This window comes from Lithobates pipiens, unplaced genomic scaffold, assembly GCF_037356315.1.
Source record: "Lithobates pipiens isolate NorthernLeopardFrog02 unplaced genomic scaffold, aLitPip1_a1.2 Scaffold_8, whole genome shotgun sequence".
Taxonomy (NCBI): domain Eukaryota; kingdom Metazoa; phylum Chordata; class Amphibia; order Anura; family Ranidae; genus Lithobates; species Lithobates pipiens.
Window position 1 is genome coordinate 206,955,349 of NW_027507903.1, and position 19,897 is coordinate 206,975,245.

Genomic DNA, 19,897 nt, shown 5'->3' on the forward strand with positions numbered 1-19,897 from the left:
GGACATTTTCACGTAGGGGTGTACTCACTTTTTTGTCAGTTGTTTAGACTTTAACACCTGTGTGTTGAGTTATTTTGAGGGGACAGCAAATTTACACTTTTATACAAGCTGTACTCTCACTACTTTACATTGTAGCAAAGTGTCATTTCTTCAGTGTTTTCAAATGAAAAGATATAATAAAATATTTACAAAAATGTCAGGGGTGTACTCACGTTTGTGAGATACTGTATATAACATATTGATGACAATTGGTTAATACCAGTATCATGGCTGAAGCTGCAACCATGATCCTACTACTGTTTATGTACTGGCTGAAATTGCATCACATTCGTACCAAAATGGCGCAGGACCCTTTTTTGGTCCACACTGGAATTGGATCACATGGCTCTGCGATCTGCGAACTGCTCTGGGAGTGTCATTAATATTCTATTGACACCTACAGCCATTCGCAGAGGGCAGTGTGAACTTCCTGCAAGTGATATACGATGCGGGAACCCGCATTGGTATTGTGCTGGTTCCCACATCGCATGTGTGTGAACCAGGACTTAAAGGGTAAGTTCACCTTTACAGAAAAATCTGTAAGGTGAACTTACACAGGACCCCCTCCTCACCCCCCCCCCCCGTCCCACTGGCCTGCAGCCTGGCAATCTCCAGTTTTGAGCCGCCTCATGGCTCCGGCACTTAGAAAATCCCTCAGCTTTCTCTCTTCTTCCCAGCGGAGAAGACAGCTATGTGGGTTCTGATTGGTCAGCGCCCCGCATGTGATGCTGAAGGGGTACGTTTAGGAGATAAAGCTCTGGGGATTTCTAAATCCCGGAGCCGTGAGGCAGCTATAATGGGGCTCAGAATAGAAGGCAGCTGCACTGCAGGTCAGGGGGACTGGTGGGGGGGTTGAGGAGGGGGTCCTGCGTAAGTTCACCTTGCAGATTTTTCTGTAAAGGTGAACTTACACTTTAACTCTGAACAGATAATCTGTAAAGGCTTTTAAAGCATTGACTATTGACAGTTTTAAGTACCATGTTGCCATTTAATGGGCGTGCGTAATCTTAAATCTTGACAAGTATCTATTTACTCAACGTCACATCATCTTTTATATGTTATTAAAAATTGGGTATTACATTATTAAAAATTGCAATAGCCACAATTTTATTCTGCAAGGCCTCTGCTTTCAGAAAATATATAATGCTTGGGGGTTCTAAGTCATTTTTTTTAGCAAAAAAATGCTGATTTTAACATGCATGTGCAAAATTTCTAGATTGTCCCAGACAGCTAGTAGTTAACAGATCACAAAGTGAACACCAAATAATCAAGCCCATAATGGAAAAAAAAATACTCTGGTCCATAAAGGGTACACAGGTACGAGTGATGAAATGGATATATATGTAGTAGATATCTGCCTTAGCAAAAATGGGGTCTTCATCTATAATTATAGCATTTATTATGATTGGACTTAATAATTTGACCACCGATTCTAGAATTATTTTTCCCCTTCAACCAGTTTTCACATTGGCGTTTTGGAGCAGTTGTCGATTTAAAAGAGCTGAGCTCAACAAACCTTTTTTATCAACTTTACCCAATGTATTATTTTGTAACCTTTAAATTACAAAGACAATGTTATGCAGAATTATTTTCTTGAATATTAGTAAAAAAAAAAAAAAAAAAAGAAGAAAAAGAAAAACACAAAAGAGTTGTACATAAATTCATTTTTATTAATTGAAATGGCTACAAATACTGAGTATAATCTAATGCAAACAAAGGAAGGCAGTATTAAAAAAAACACTTTATAACATCATCAAAGATTCTGCTACATTCAACAGTGCTGATTTGGCAGTAGTTGCAGTGTAGTGCTCAGAATATCATTAAAACGTCCCTGATTTATATTTATACAGAAATAAAAGAAGGGGTCCATAAAAGGCAAGGTCACACAATGGCTCTTTCAATCCAATGTGTGTGTGTTTTTTTTTTTTTTGTTATTACTGATATTTTCAATGTGAAAATTCCTGAGCTATTGTTTGCAACATCATCTTAGTATGGACTTGAATGGAAAATTCTCCCATCCTGTCAGGCAGGTAGTGTTTTTTTGGTAGACCCTCTCATTAGATGGGCCACGGGTATGAAATGCTTTCATGTAATCTTAGCTTAAAGGTTGCTTACATAAGGGGTTGATAACATGCACACTGCCCCATATTAATTAAGTAATCTTCATTATTTAAGGTGCACAGAAGTGTGCAGCAGCACAGTTCTGTTGGCATGGAGGACGGCATTGTAAGAGCATATCTCTTGGGTTGGGGGAGAGTATAAATATGTGTAAATGCTGATTCAAAAAGCTAAACTCCAGCTGAATGCTAAATACGCTGTCAAGACATTATTATCCATCTATATAAAATAATTCCGCTTAGTCAACCTTGAGATTCACACACTTCTGTCACACTACATATTTATGATGGTAACATCATTCACAGTTGCAGAACTTCAGCTTCCAATATCACCTTCCTTCCTCCAACCTACCTATTAATCAAAAAAAAAAAAAAAAAGTAATCATCCTACTAATGTGGCCCCTCTTTGCCTCTTCCACTACTGTAAGCTCCCTAAACTCCTTGTTAGACTGATAGCATTGTACAATGCAACAAAGTCAAACTGGCTCATGATTTTAAAAAAAACAACATTCTGCTGTGGAGGGTATTATGGGAAGTTACTCTTATGCCGCGTAAACACGACCAGACTTTCCGGCAGACTAGGTCCAAAGGGATTAGTCCGTCGGACAATCCGATTGCATGTGGGCTAGTCCGATCGTTTAAAAAAAAAAACAAAAAACGACGGACCTAGAAATAGAACATGTTTCAAATCTATCCAACGGCCTCAATTCCGATAGACTAAAATTGGGAAAACCGTTTGTCTGTGTGCCGGTACGATGGACCAAATACGACACAAGGGAAGCTATTAGCTACTGGCTATTGAACTTCCTTGTTTAGTCCCGTTTACGTCATCACCTTCAAAACGAACTGACTTTCGAACTGACCTAATCCCTTCGTGTGTAGCCAAGTCCGTTCGTTTGGAAAGTCTGTCGGAACTCTGCCGAAAGTCCATTGGGAAGACCGTCGGATCTAGTCTGCTGGAAAGTCCGGTTGTGTGTAAGCGGCATTATACATTTCAGTTGGTTACACCATCTGTATTTAAAAAAAAACGGATTCTGGCCTCTTAAAGCAGATTACACAGCACAGTGCTTGTGCTCTGTAATCTGTCCCCCTCTAAACTGTAAAAAAAACCTCCCTGACCCTGGCACTTCTTGTATGCCCTCTCTATACTGACCATGATAACCAGGGCTGCTGAGGCCTGACCACCATGGTCAGAGTTCGTCCCTTCATAGCTGTCCTCTCTGCTCTCCTCTCTCCCCTTCACCCCCTCCTTCCTGCCTGTCAACACCATCTCTGTGTCTTGCCACTACTATTAAAAATAAAAAACCCAACAATTGTCACTGCTATTGTCATGCAAAACACACTATGCAAGTCCTTTGTAAAGCGAGCTGTAAAGTGAGCTGTCTTCAGGCCGGTCACATGAGTCACGCACGCTTTACAGCTCAGATACATTGCTTCTGCGGAAAGTCACGTGGTCTCCCTAGCTGACGTCAGAGGGAGAGCACGGCCCCTCCAGCAGAAGCAATGTCTCAGAGCTGTAAAGCTGCCGCGAGGCATGTGAACGGCCTGAAGACAGCTCTAATGACATAATTAGAACACTCGTTTTTACAAAGGATTTGCATAGTGTGATATGCCAGCCTCTAATAGAGGGGCTGGCAGTGAATACAATACTAGACTTAACAAACACTTTACGTTTTGTTTTTTTTTGCATTTATTTTATTCTTAACTGTAGTAAATGGGTAGGGTTTTATATTTGCTTGGAGTTTTGCTTTAAAAAAAGCAACATCGTAAAGCCCAAAAGAACCTTCAATTTTAAGCTGCTTCAGGAGCATCAAAACAAAGGATGTTCAAGGTCCTATAGTATGTTTTCATTCTAAAGCAGCCACAAACTGAGTAGAAAAGCCTGCCAGGGGAGCTTACTCTGTGGGGAAACAGTGGTCTTTCTGCAGAGGTCTGACACACTCCCTACTAAGTCAGACCTATAGCTCTGCAATCAGCAAAGCTTACACTCCCCAATGATTGGAGGGCTCTGGAAAGGGGCATGTCAGATAAGTTCAGAGAGACCACTACATCCACACAGAGAGCAAGCATTCCACTCTGCAGCACACTGGCATACAACAGGCTTTTCTACTCAGGATGTGATTGCTTTCTAAGGCCCTTTTACACCTGAGCGATTTTCTTCTTGAAGCTTCTAGCGGCTGTTTCAGGGTTCTTTGCAGGCGCTATTTTTTTGTGCTGTAGCAACTGCAAAGTGCCCCAGTGTGAAAGGGGTCTAAAGGAAACAAAGACTTGTAACATATTTTTCATGCACCTGAAATGTATTTACCTGATTTAAACTGAAATAAACCTTTAAACCCCCTAAGTTTAACATACAGCTAACCTACAGTACAAATAACTTTACAGGGGAAGTACTGGCTCTAAGATGGTTACCCCTTGCGAACTACAGTCTGATTAAGATCCTCCAATAAAAAAAACAAGACTTTATTTTGAAGATTTTTCAGATTTCTGATTTCATTGTGAAATAATATACTGCAAATCTATTATATACACTATATCTGCTTCATAAAAATATTTTCACTTCTGCTTAGTGCACAATTTAATCATTTTAAATACATCAATATATTAAAAAATATTATTAAAATATTGAAATAAATACTATATTGATGAAATATTGAGAAAACATTGTCCATATATTCAACAAAATTGTACTGTAAAAAAAAAAAAAAAAATATCAAACATTTGCATATACAAAGTGCAAGTGAAATTAAAAATGTGTCTAATTTGAATTATTAATCTAAAGTTGACATTCCAGCATATGTTTACACAATGGATCACACTGTTTAATGTAGAACCAAAGACATTGTTGGTGTAACACCATGACTGTAATGGACATTACCTGAGGATTAGACTTCAGTCTATCAAAAATATCTGTATTGCTACTACAAATTTGTTAGAAAAAAAAAACAAAAAACAAATGTCACATAATACCAAAGCAGGCACTATGTTTTCTAAACATACTGCACACAAAACAGTAGTTTTCAATAATATATTAAAATATGTATCCTAATATATTTAGAATCAACATTAGACATAGGCTGCCCACCAAAGTCTTAATGATGTCTCTTGAGTGATTCTGTAAGCTGCGTTCTAGATGTTTTAGTGCCGGTTCCCACAGGGGCGACATGTCAGGTGACTTAGCCGCCTGACAATTCGCGCTCAATGCATTGCAATAGAACCATTCTAATAGGAGCGTTTGGTCGCTCCAACTCAGAAAAAGGTTCCTGTACTACTTTGGGGCAACTTTAGAGCGGCTTGCATTGACTTCTATACAGAAGTCGTTCTGCAGGCCACATTGAAGTCACGCTGTACGGGGCGGCTTCAGAGTCGGGCGACTTTGAATCCGCCCCTTTGTGAACCAGCACTTACCCACATAATGATCACTATCAATTGTTAGCTCTTTTTAACTGGTATAGACTGGCAGTAACAGGCTACAATACAGCCGTCATTAATAAAAAGTGCTTATTCCCAAGTGCTACTAACCGAAATATAAGTACATGATGAATTTTGTTGGTAGCTAATAGCATTTAAGGTCAATGGCAATCTTTTTTTTTTCTATTTTTCAATACAGTGGGAAAGGATTTGAACTCCTACTGGGTTTTTACTACTATGTGGGGCTCTAATAGAGAGATTTAACTTCACCAATTATATATTCTTGTTCTGCTGGCAACAGTTTCAGCAGACTAAAAGCATAGTCGTGCGCACAGGGTGTACTGGCATAATCCCTATGTGTGACATGGATTACCCTTGCTTCCCATCCACCCCCTGCTCCCCTATGTGCGGCATCCCTTGTATCAGGATGGAGAGCAGGAAAGAGGTCAGAAAAAACGCAGTTTACCGGGCCCTTTCTTTTCTGAATGAACACAATGAGTGATCGGTACTGATGCAGGAGACAAAACAATTGGCCGCACTCCAAGGATAAGGTAAATTGCTTTATTGGTATAAAAACATCCAACATGAATTTCTTTGCTTAGTCAAGATGACTAATCAAAGAAATTTGTAAAAATGGGTCAACCATGCTCCCCTCTGTGCTGTCATGATGCTGTAACCTCAATGGTTTTTCATGCTGGATGTTTTTATACCAATAAAGCAATTTTCCTTATTCTTGGAGTGCGGTCAATCATTTTGTCTCCTGCATCTCCTGCACCAGATCATGGACTGGACCTGCACCTGATCATTAAGGAAGGTATTACCATCACCTGGAGTAGTGTTACTCCCTGTTTATTGTTTGATCGGTAGTGATCACTCACTGTGTTCATACATAACTGAAGCATAATAAACTGTGTTTATTATGTTTCAGGTTGTGAATGAACAGGAAGCTGCTCAGCACAGAGCACTTCCTATTCATTTACTGTTCAGTGCAGCTGGGGCTACAGAGAAAAACACTGGGGAATCTCTGTCCTCAGTCCCTTTCTCTGTCTCAAAACTGGCAGAGTTTGTGCTTTGGGGTGCGCGCTCTAATACAATAGGCTGCACACACCTTTGACTAAAAGGAAAAATCTACTACAAACTAACAGACAGAAATAAAGATCTGACAAGGGATCTAGCTTTTTACTACTCTCCAAAAACAAGCATTTTTATTTGACTTTGTTCCTGCTGGAGAGTTTCCCATTTGGTTGAACCCTTTTGCTTCCGCCAACAATATGTTATGTACTGGCTGCTGTAGCATACCTGTAAACATTACAAGCCAACTGTCAGTTTTTAGTTAGATGTGCTCTGACAGATCTAAAACTGTCTGTTCATTTCCACAGACACCTCAAACGGGCGGCCCCCCACAATGTTTCCCAGGCTCTGCTATCCTATCTTTTGGCCTGGAACCCACATAGCTAGTGAGGGAGCATTGAACATCCATTCACTGATCTCCTCTAGCAAGTAGTAGTAAGAACCTGGAAGCAACAGCGATTTTGTCACTTCCAGGCTTTGCTGTCATTATTCCTGGCTACTGTGGCCTATCTGTGCTCCATTAGCTTTAGTCAAGTGCACAGGAGACATCTAATAGGCCCTTGATGTCTCATTAAACAGAACCTATTACTATATATAAGCCATTATATGAGGGCTATTGGTCCCCTATGTGATGGCAACAAAGTTAAGTAAGAAAAAAGTATAAAAAAAATAAAGGCAAGCACCTAACCTCCCCAAAAGTATTTTGAGCATTCCCTGCCCCCTATATACACACACAAATAAATGCACTTTTTTGGGGGCGACTGTCCATTAAGCTACAAGTTACATTTTGCCACACATGCCAGAGTGTATGTGGTGAAACTCTAAACTGAGAAAAAAAAAACTCTAAACTGATGATCTGTAAATTCCTTTAAAGCAATGCCTAAGGAGAAACTGGGGCACCATAATTCTCACAGCTTTATGGGTATGCACAATTTTAAAAGTTTTACCCAAAAAATTAGGTAATTGGGTTTGCATGCATTACAATCAACTAGTGTATTTTTTACGCCAAATTTTAGCTTAATAAACCCCTTCACTAATATCAAGTGGCATAAAAAATTGTAACCACTGACATTTTATTATCCAGGGTTTCTGCTTTCTGAAAACATATGCTGTTGGGGGGGGGGGGTTAACAACAACATGTATGAAAAAATGCAAAAACTGCTGTGGCAGAAAAAATGGTAACATTATCAGCAAGACAAGAAGGGAAGGTAACGCTCTGAGCCAAAGGCCTGGATAACAGCAAAAATGTGACAGGGGTTCTAACCCTTCCCTGCTCTACATAAAAACAAAGTTTTGGCTGGACACACACTTAGAGTTAGAGTATTCTAACTTAAAGAATACGTATGCTCAGTAACCCCTTTGCCTGCAAAGGTCACTAATGGATTTGGGATGCTCTATGTACCTTTAAAGGGTCATGCTGCTTCCTCTGGAAGTGCTGGGGTATTAGTAATAATGCATAAGGAATCAAGCCATTGTTTTCTTGTGCACTGGCCTGGGAGACAAAGTGTAAGTAAGCTTCCATTAGGCTGCTCTAGAATACATTGCCAGCTCAACTTTTTTTTTGTGATCCAGTACAGTTTTCGAATTAGCACTCTCTAATTAATTAGGCCAGTATATGTGCTTCTGCTTAGAAAGACCTGTTAGTTATGATTGTTTATAATATGGGAACTGGTAAATAGAAACCAAGTCTAATGATAATGAAGTCTACTGCAGTAATTCCTTATGGTCATGTCATATAAATCGATGAGGAAGATTCAGTCACTTCATTTTTATTCCTGACCATAACATTCTATTCATCCCTTATTTAAAAAAAACATAATATCAGCATAATAATAATTAACTACCGTATTTTCCGGACTATAAGGCGCACCGGATTATAAGGCGCACTAGCAAATGGCTGCCTGCTAATGGGATATTTCCATATATAAGGCGCACCGGACTATAAGGCGCACTGGATTATAAGGCGCATTTAATGAAACAAAACTCTGAACTCAAAACTTTGGTAATCCCACGAAGCTGCACTGCTTGGATTGGGCATTACGGCCATCTTAGTCAGGAGGTGTGCGCATTCATTCGTTCATTTTCTACGGTCTACCCGCTGCCCCAAAAATGGCTCCTGTTAAGAGACATGCTTACGAAGCGGATTTCAAACTCATCGCTATCAGTCACGCAGTAGAACAACCTGAGAGAGGTTTACGGTACGTCGGTTTACGGTAAGAGACCGGGTGGCTTTTTCCACAAATCTCCATCCCTATTGATCTGTGACTCCATGTGCGCCCATCTGACAGATACTGTCAAAGCCCAAGTGAAGAAAACTTATTCGGTGCTTGCCATCATTCCGGGTGCATTAACCAAAGAACTCCAGCGATGTCAACAGGTCATATATAAGGCGCACTGCATTATAAGGCGCACGGTCGATTTTGTGAGAAAATTTAGGGCTTTTAAGTGCGCCTTATAGTCCGAAAAATACGGTAATCTAACTTCCAGTTGACTCTACCCAGTTAATACAATGAATACTGTCACGCTATGTATATGGAGTAATAAAAAATATTTTTCCTGATCTAAATATACAATGATATTTGTACCATGACGGCGCTAATTATTGCCATGTTAACTGTTGACCCTTCTAAATGTGCACAAAGTACCGTAACTGTGTAAGTGTGAGAGGGTTTTATTTACAATGCAATGTGCCATTTTCAAAACTACTTATAAATTGATTCGTTAAAATGGCAGTTAAATAGTATAAAATATAATAGGCTAAATTCACAAAGCTTTAACACAACGATCTTTACTTTTAGTCATCTGACTGTAATTTTCACGTCGCATTGAACTAAGCTGAAAATAACTGTCACATTTTTAAATATAAAGATCCTTATCCTGTTGTGTTAGCTTTCTGAATACAGCTTATTGTACTTTTAGAGGTTCATTTAACGCTAGAGTATAAATAGGAAGTTGTGTGTCCTGCAGTGCTTTGGACTACTTTGCTAATGTACTCTGTTGTCTCATCTTGTCCTTCTGCCTATACTGATTTTCATACATGGACCTAATTTCACCTATTGAAATTTGAATTTTTTTCAGTGTTCCTGGATGAAATTATAAATTATACATTGTAAATTAACGAGGTCCTGAAGAGACTCTGGAAACAAATGCAATTGTGTATACAATACAATTTGAGGCAGTCAAAGAAAGCCCAGTACCCTACATTATGACTGAAAATTGCAATTCTTAATATAGAGACATTACATTGTCTCTGTAGTAAGACTTTAGGAGGCATTACAGGTTTGGTTATTAATATTATTAGCCTGAGCTACTACTACTATTGCGTTACTTTTCAGACAGTTATGTTGGTTTCTGGTTGGCACATAGATTCATATGGGGAAAACGAAAAAAAGAAATACAATTTTAAATGGGTCCACAGGTAAGCTGGTGATGATCAGAGTTTTGTTTCTTGGACTTCCTCCTCTGTCTCCTCCTGTAAGGCAGTGATTTTGGGACGGGACTTCCTCTTGCTGGAATTTCTACGGTGCAGTGGAAATAGTTTCAGGCGGTCAGATTGACTAATGGCCTGCTTGAAGAAGCTCTTTTCATTCATCAGTTTCTGAATAGAGTCATACTGTCGAACGGTATTCTCTTCTATTACCTAAACAGAAAATCAAAAATGTCAAATACAAAATGATAACTAAAGCCACACGGTCACACATATTGGCAAATCATGCAAAGAACAATGGGTGTTTTGCATTAAAGTATAACTAAAGTTAAAATGTTTTCTTTAGTTTTGGACATAGTGGAGAGGGATGAAAACACTTGTCAGTTTTTATTGCTGACTGTGCCCCCATTAAGGAGATTCCCCCTCTCTATAGGTCCTGTTTTTAATTATTATTCAAAGTGAAAGTAAAAGAAAATCCCAAATTTTGGGCTCTCCGCAGGAAATTAATGGATCTTCCAATGGGGAAACTAGTTCTGGTGATCTGGATTCCTCTCATTTGCAGGGATTTTCTGTCACTTCCTGTTTTGGTTATGGAACAGGATGTGAAAGTAAATTTCCCCTGGGGCACAGAAGGCAGGAAAATAACCAAAAGGGGTTATAACCCTCACTTTTCTGTCTAAATATAGTTTAACTTTAATATGGGAACTTTAGTTTTGAAAAGGGTAGAGAAGCAGTGGCGGCTGGTGAAGTTTTAAGATGGGGGGGGCGCCAGACCCTGCCCTTCCTTTCTGACCCCTCCCACTTTTCACAAGCCACACCCCTTATAGAATCCACCCACTCCGTCTCCTGTGTACATCATATACCAGGCTGTACATTATACACAGGGCTCTTTAAATCATATACCAGGCTATACATTATACACAGGGCTCTTTACATCATATACCAGGCTATAAATTATACACAGGGCTCTTTACATCATATACCAGGCTGTACATTATACACAGGGCTCTGCACATCATGTACGTTTAGTCTAAGAAAGACTAAAAAAATAAAACGAATACAGTCATCACATTTAGGGACTGGAATAATGCAATATCTTACATGTTTGCATTTGGGTTCAATATCACTTGAATCCATAACTCAGAGCAGATCTACACAAGGTATTATTACTTAAAGTGCATGTTCACAAATAACAAACCTATGGTGTTCTGATCTCTGTGGAAGTACAAGTCCCAGGATGTCCTGTCCATGCCTATGACAATGGTTCCTCAGTCCCTCAGCAGCACAAACAGCTCAATGCTTGAATATCATCGGACATGTTGCATTATATATATATATATATATATATATATATATATATATATATATATATGTGTGTGTATGTATGAAGAATAACATCCGTGACCGGGCGCATCAGGGATCACGGTAAACGGCCGCTGATAGCGGCCGTTTACCACGTGATCACTCTGTCACTTGTAAACAAACCGGTGTCACGTCATGACACCGGTTCCTCCCTCCCCTCTCTGTACAGATCTGTACAGTGAGAAGAAAGAGGGGGAGAGATGGCAGCAGCTCTGTGGGCTGGATGTGAAGTGCCCACAGTGCTGCTCAGTGCCAATAATCTGTAGTACTCTGCCCATACTGTGCAATACTCTGCCACACTGTGCAATACACTGTGCAATACTCTGCCACACTGTGCAATACTCTGCCAATACTCTGCCACACTGTGCAATACTCTGCCAATACTCTGCCACACTGTGCAATACTCTGCCAATACTCTGCCACACTGTGCAATACTCTGCCAATACTCTGCCACACTGTGCAATACTCTGCCACACTGTGCAATACTCTGCCAATACTCTGCCAATACTCTGCCACACTGTGCAATACTCTGTCACACTGTGCAATACTCTGCCACACTGTGCAATACTCTGCCAATACTCTGCCACACTGTGCAATACTCTGCCAATACTCTGCCACACTGTGCAATACTCTGCCAATACTCTGCCACACTGTGCAATACTCTGCCACACTGTGCAATACTCTGTCACACTGTGCAATACTCTGTCACACTGTGCAATACTCTGTCACACTGTGCAATACTCTGCCACACTGTGCAATACTCTGCCACACTGTGCAATACTCTGCCACACTGTGCAATACTCTGCCAATACTCTGCCACACTGTGCAATACTCTGACACACTGTGCAATACTCTGCCAATACTCTGCAATACATTTTAAAAGAAACAAATAATTTTATTTATTTTTTTACCAAATTTTCAGTCTTTTTTAATAGCGCAAAAAATAAAAAACCCAGCGGTAATTAAATACCACCAAAAGAATGCTCTATTTGTGTGTAAAAAAAAAAAAAGGGACAACAATTTCATATGGGTACAGTATTACATGACTGAGTAATTGTCATTCAAAATGTGAGAGCACCGAAGGCTGAAAATTGGTCTGGTTAGGAAGGGGGTTTAAGTGCCCGGTGGTCAAGTGGTTAAACTCTGTCCTTATGACTAATAGTTGTGCAAGAAGTCAAGCAGTGGAAGAGTTAATGAGTAATAAAAGAATCTGCAATTTAATATAAAACACAACAGCAGAACCAAAGCATTAACGTTATAATTCAAATCCTCATTATTAAACTTAATGAAAATGCATAGAAATATAAGAATTGAAGGCATAATTAGCAGGGTCAGACAAGAATGCAAGGGCAGTAAACTAACGCAGGAACTCAGACAATAAGAAACCAAAAGGATGATATTATGTGTTGGAGTTGGAGGGATGAGGAATTACTGAAGGACATGTCCAGAAAACTGCACAGAGATAAGACAGTCTTATCAAGTAATTGATGGATGTATAGCAAGGAGAAAGCATTGTCACAGCTTTATAGAGCAGGTCAGGGAGGTTAGGAATACTGACAAGGTTATGTGCAAAAGCAGGACTGCACAAAGGCACTACAATTACACATCAGCTAGGCAGCTGAGCTGGAAAATGTTCCTCAGTACACAGTACTAACAAAAAGCCTCAGGGCTGCAAGGCACTTACCTTGCTTCCAGCTCCGCTCGGGCCATACAAAGAACAGAGCTGTGAGGTCACTTCCGGTTTTCGTAAAACCCGGAAGTAACCTCTAAATTAAACAACAATGCTCCCGCCCATAGTGATTCTACGGGCGGAAGCTAATTGGCACTTTCATTTGCGCCACAAGGCGGGTTAAAATCCCGCAAATGAAGCTCCACGTCTGCAATCTCATGATTGCATTGACGTGGTGTTTCCCATAGTGCACTGAGTCCGGCGCCCGGACACAGTGCACTTAATGACCTTTTTTCAATTTTTTTTTTTTTTTTAAAGGGCCAGTTTTAAAAAAAAAAAATTTTTTCATTTTTTTTTCATTTTTTTCTTTGGTGACTGGGGGGGGGGGGGGGTGCACCCAGGCGCCCCCTATGGACGGGCCGCCACTGTAGAGAAGGGTTAATTAAACAAAAAATGAAACACCAAAGTCCTAAGAGTCAATGAGAGCATTTATAAAAATGACAAGATGAGAGAGGTTAGAGAATATATAAATATTCAATGATGAAAGGACAATCAGCATTGTGATATAACAAAGGAAGGGGTTAAACCAATATGGTGTATGTTTGTTTGCCGTGCTACTCCATCAACCATCGCTAGGACTCGGAGCCAGTCTTTTTTAACTTTAGAGCAGGGTTAAGACTGCTGTACATATTTGTTTTCTCTTTTTTGCTCATATAGGGATACAGTATTACAATGAAGTAATAAACTTCCCCTCCCCCTGTTTTCTCTGTCACGATCGATGGCACAACTATCAACCTGTCCCTACATGCCAAGGTTCTAGGTGTAATCCTGGACTCTATCCTTTAGGCCCACATCCAATCACTGTCCAAATATTACCACCTCAACCTTCGCAACATCTCCAAAATATGTCCCTGTTTTTACCAATAACAGGCTCTTAGTTCACTCCCTGGTCGCCTCAACTACGGCAATTCCCTCCTTATTGGCTTACTTTCACATAGGATATCCCCCTTTCAGTCGATCATGAATGCTGCTGCCATGCTCATCCACTTTACATAGTTACATAGTATTTACATAGTAGGCGAGGTTGAAAAAAGACACAAGTCCAACCTATGTGTGTAATTTTATGTCAGTATTATATTGCATATCCCTGTATTACCGTTCAGGTGCTTATCTAATAGTTTTTTTTTTTAATTATTGATGCTTCCCACTGAAACTAATGCCTGTGGACGAGAATTTCACATCCTAGCCACTCTTACACCCCCCCCCCCGGAGGATGCTGGGACTGTGACATCATAAGGGGCTGGGTCACTATGTGACATCTCCTGGTGACACCACCCCTTGTCCCTATATAAGTCGCCGTACAACGCATCCCTGCCATTGTGGCCAGAGAGAGCGTTGTGTCAACATCGCAAGGGAGAAGAAGAGAAGAAGGCGGTTGCGGCGGCGACAGAAGACCGGGCCACCGCTATTAAAAGAGCTATAAGAAGATAGCAGAGGCCCCGGCTAGAAGAATTGAAGAGGGGGACAAGACCCCCGAAGAGGGGGACAAGACCCCCGAAATCGGAAGAAGACCCCCGGACAGCGGCGGCAACGAAGAAGAAAGCCGGGCTCCTCCACTAGTAAAAGAGCTAGTAAAAGAGCAGAAGATAGCAGAGGAGTCCGGCGAGAAGACAGAAGACCACCAGGAGGCTGCTGTGGGACCCTAATAAAGTCCCCTACAATGAGAGTAAAGGGCCCCAGGCCCAGGACCAGAGGTCAGGGGGGCCCTTCATTGGTTTCTTGCACCAGGGCCACAATGGTTGTAGTTACACCTCTGGCACATGTATTTCTTGTGTCAGGACACCTAAAATGCATGAGTACCCTAAAAAGTAAGTCAGCAATGGCAGCTTCCATTTTTCTAACAGAGCCCATTACGCTGTCTAGAAATGTCTTTGTGTATGTAAAGCCTCCAGACTGAACAGCATTGTCAGAAAATTATGTTCTATCCAATATTTGCACAAAATATTTGGACACTAGGATCCTAGAGCATGCTGTTAAAACCATCCTTTCTGAAAAAATTTGCATTTCTGACACAACCTACCAGGAAGAATTGACATTCCAGCATGGCTTCCAGCCTATGCTCAGATAGGATGACAGTACAGTTTGCGAATGAATGCTTCAGCGTTTTCCTAATGATCTGAAACGTTCTGAAATGACAAATTAAATCATGAATTAACCAGCTTTTACATAATCCTAAAAGTGAGCAAAGACATTGTAGTGTATTTGGAAACATACATGGGATCCAGGTGAGCACTGGGTTCATCCAGCAGGAGAATTTTCGCTTTGCTAAGAACTGATCTGGCCAGACATACGAGCTGCTTGTGGCCATGACTAAGAACACATCCACCATCGAGAAGGACAAAATCCAACTGACCTGGAAACTGCTCAATGATTGACTTCAAACCAACCTGTGGAAAAATTCCAAACACATTCATAAAAACTTTACATTGTTCTACCTCTTCTAGACGGGTATACATAACACAAGATTAGGGTCATGTCTGTGGTAGTGAAACCTTTTTTTTTTCAACTTTCTAAATTTAAAAGGGGTGGGAAACATAGCGCTTGACTTACTAAATGCAAACATACTGTTCACTTTGCAAGGGAAGTTTGCACTTTGCAAGGAATCTTCCCCAGAGATTAGTGAATGTAGTGCAGTTTCATATTATATGGTTTTGGTAAATCTGAAGACAAAAATCAGCAGAAAAGCTGATAGTGTGTATGGGGCTTTAGACCCCTTTCAAACTGGGGCAGTTATATGCATTTTAGCGCTAGAAATAGCGCCTGTAAAATGCCTGAAAGCTGCCTCCCCTGCCACTCCAATGTGAAAGCCCAAATGCTTTCACACTGGGGTGGTGCGCTTGCAGAACATTAGAAAAAGTCCTGCATGCAGTGTGTACACCGCTCCCAGACCACCCCAGCCCATTGGAATGTATGGGCAGTGCCTAAAAAACGCTTCGGAAGTGCCACAACATGGGCGCTTTTAGCCCCTTTTTTACCCCTTCTTGGGGGCTAAAAGCACCCTGTTACCGCCTGAATAGTGGCGCCAAAGCACCGGGTGGCTGCAGTGTGAAAGCAGCCTAAGTGTAAGAATTACAGGAAGGGTGTGTGCATGTAGTGCAGTTTCACTTTGCAAAGAATACCTAATCATGTGCAAGGAAAATAAAATAAACTATTTGCAAAGAATACCTAATCACATGCAAGTAAAAAAAAAAGGACTGGCACAGGTCTATGGCCATGTCCCTCTTAGCCACTGGTCCTCCAGGCACCCACGTAGGTCACCTAGCTTTCCAGCCCTGCTCTCATGTCACTGAACAACTGTTATGCTTACAGGATTTTCCTTTCTACCAAAATGTTTATCCGAGCAGAATACAACCCTGTCTAGGCACAAGGTGGCAGCACTGTATGGAAAATATTTTCACTGTGCATAGTGATACTCCTTTGCACACAGAAACAGAAGATTGACAGCAGAAAAACGAACAAGTGGTTCATCGAGTCTGCCCCTTTCCAAACTTTTTGTTGTTCATTTATTTATTTTTTTAAACATTTCATTTAAATCTAGATCTAGGTTTGTCCCAAGAATTATTCACTTACTGTTGACTGACTCACTACCTCTGCTAGAAGTCTGTTCCAAGCATCAACTACTCTTTTCATAAAATAATACTTACTAAAGTAAGATTTGAATATTCTTGCACCAAAACCCTTTTCTGGGTAAATAGGAATCTTCTCTAAGTTGAAACATATTTGTGTCTGGGGTAATCTATAGGTCTATTTCTAAAATATTTGCATAGCAATCTGTCTAGCACATCTGCATGTATATTTGTTCCATGCAAATAGTCATCTTTAAAATGATTGTAAAGGCTATTTTTTTTTGGTTTAATAACAAGCAAGTTATTTACCAGTTCTGTGCAATGGTCTTGCATAGAGCAGCCATGCACAGGGTCTGTCCACCCCCCAGTGCTCCTGGCTTCCCACCCTGACAAGTGCCTCCATAGCAAGGGCATTCGTGCATGCTAGCTCCTAAGCCCTGTGCTTCTTCCCTCATCACTGGCTGTGATTGTCAGCAGCCATAGCCAATTTAATTCACTGCAGTATCAGAGCCAATGCGGGCAAAGGGGGTGGACTGAGAGAGCCTAGGCTCTCGTTCACATCACTGGATTGTGATCTGGCTCAGATATGGATTTGGGTGGGGGGAGCTGCATGCAGAAGCTTTTTTACTTTACTTCACAGAATGCAGTAAAGTTAAAAAAAATAGTTCGACAGCCGATTTTTCACTTTTTCGTCAGACAAAAGCTGGATGTGCAGACTATAAAATTTTTGTCAGATGTGACCTCAACATCTGATTTTCATTTCATTAGTAAAATTTTCATACGAAAAAAATCGTAAGAGCAAGACTACACATTCTCAGAAACGAAAGAATACGTACAAAACTATTCAACACATTACGTCACTTCTGACGTTGTATTCTGTCAAAAGAAAATACTCGCATTGGTAGTAACCTCTTCATTTTCGAAATGAGCCTAGCATGCCACAAAAATCAGATGCTCTGTCATCCGATAATCAAAGCGTTTGTACGAGGTTTTAGGGTTACATGAAAGTTTAGTGTGAGGGTTAGTGTAAGGCCTCATGCACACTGGACGTTTTTACAGCTGCTGTTTTTGGCTTCAGGCGTTTCTTCTTGCAGCCAGCAAACTTTCCGTGCATGTTATCATATGTGTCCATGTACACATAGGCTGTTATTAGTCTTTTTTGGCAGGAACGTTTTCTGGCTGGAACCCCCCCCAGAACTAGTGGGTTTTATGAAGAGTTTTTTCAGCTGTGCTAAAACCTGATAAAAGCTGAAAAACACTGAAAAAGCTAAAACAAATAAAATAAAATAAAAAAGTGGATATTTGGCATTTATCAGCGTTTTTGAGCCATAAGCTTTTGTGGGAGAATAGTTTTGCTAAAAAAAAGCTTAAAAAATGCTAATAGAAATAGAATAGAAAACACTACTGCAAAAACGCTGCAAAACTCATTCTACAGCTACAGCTTTCTACAGCTAATGGTACTGGTGTATTTTAAAACGTTCAGTGTGCATGAGGCCTTAGGGTTAGAGGGAAGCCTGGCAATGGTAGGGTTACTGTTAACACCATCAGCGGAAGATAAAGCTTCCACTTACCTTAATGCAATCACTTCCTTGCTGTGCCAAAATGCTACTGAATCACATCTCCCTGGTCTGGTTAGCCAGAGAGTGACTCTATTACAGGTAAGTGGTCAGTTATCAATCCTGTTGCCGCCTACACACTATCAGATTTTCTGCTGATTTTTGTCCTCAGATTTACCAAAACCATGTAGTGGAAGGGCCTGCCTGATTGCATACAAACTGAAACTCCTAAGGTTTGACCTCATATTATATGGTTTTGGTAAATCTGAAGACAAAAATCAGCAGAAAATCTGATAGTGTGTATGGGGCTTTAGACCCCTTTCAAACAGGGGCAGTTTTCATGCTTTTTAGCGCTAGAAATAGCGCCTGTAAAATGCCTGAAAGCTACCTCCCCTGCCACTCCAATGTGAAAGCCCAAATGCTTTCACACTGGGGTGGTGCGCTTGCAGGACATTAGAAAGTCATGCATGCAGTGTGTACACCGCTCCCAGACCACCCCTGCCCATTGGAATGTATGGGCAGTGCCTAAAAACTGCTTCGGAAGTGCCACAACATGTGCGCTTTTAGCCCCTTTTTTTACCCCTTCTTGGGGGCTAAAAGCACCCTGCTACCGCCTGAATAGTGGCGCCAAAGCACCGGGTGGCTGCAGTGTGAAAGCAGCCTAAGTGTAAGCCCACGTACACACGGTCTGAGATTTTGCCAACCAAATCCGTCGGATTTTGCCCGTCGGATTTAGTCCGACGGATTGTGTCTGAAACTGTTGCATACACACGGTCGGGCCAAGTTGGCGAAAAATCCGATCTTTCAGAACGTGATGACGTAATTTCGTTATGATGGGAGTTACAGGGCAAGTTAGTGTTAGTGTAAGAGGTGGGTTAGTAAGGGTTACAGGGACAGTTAATGTGAGAGTTATTGTTAGGGTTACAGGGGACAGTGTGAGGGTTGATGTTAAAGTGGTTGTAAAGCCACTTTGTTATCTTCATACAATCCCCTGTGTTCGATAAAGTTATGTTTCCCAGTTTATGTGCTTTCTAAAAAATATGCCACTTTATACCTTATTTCAGAGCACCACTCAGTTGACTGCCTGCTGCTCTCCTCACCTGATCTGACAACTACAGCAGGTGGGGTTGAGAAACCGCCGCTGATGTCAGCGAGGAGAAGGGGAGAAGCGAGCGGTCACATAAATGCAGAGCAGCACCCTGAAATAAGATAGAAACATTGCATATTTTTTTTATAAGGAACATACACTGGGCAGATGACTTTACCTAACAAACAGGACTATATGAAAAATAATGAAGTTATTTTATCAGACAAGGGGGATGGTCAGAGGGGAGAGAGGAGAGACAGCGAAATGACAGAGGCATGTAAACTGACCACAGTATCAGCAGGAGTCATTATAAACATGGTCAGTTTACAGGGGGTGGGCAGCACCGGGCAGGATCAGCTAAAGTAGGTATTTCAGATGATAGAAAGGGACAAGCACTGTTAAAAGAACAGGATCCTTTTTTTTTTTTTCTTAGGGTAACAACTGCTTTAAGGAGTTAGTGCAAAAGCTATTATAGGATGATTTTTCAGTGCTGGCCCTACATTATTAGTTGTAGAGGACACATTTAGCAAACGTG

The 19,897-nt window shown here is 40.9% G+C and overlaps 1 protein-coding gene across 1 annotated transcript in view; it reads right to left on the reverse strand.

Moving 5' to 3' along the window:
• Window positions 1–1,688: 1,688 nt before the first annotated feature.
• Window positions 1,689–19,897, reverse strand: part of CFTR (CF transmembrane conductance regulator) — a 275,425-nt gene continuing 257,216 nt past the window's right edge. Inside the window, exons 25-27 of the mRNA XM_077472949.1 lie at window positions 15,368–15,540; window positions 15,174–15,279; window positions 1,689–10,275 (exon numbers count right to left, since the gene is read on the reverse strand). Coding sequence (XP_077329075.1) covers window positions 10,069–10,275; window positions 15,174–15,279; window positions 15,368–15,540 — 486 coding nt within the window. The 3' untranslated portion in view covers window positions 1,689–10,068. The remainder of the gene's footprint in view (window positions 10,276–15,173; window positions 15,280–15,367; window positions 15,541–19,897) is intronic.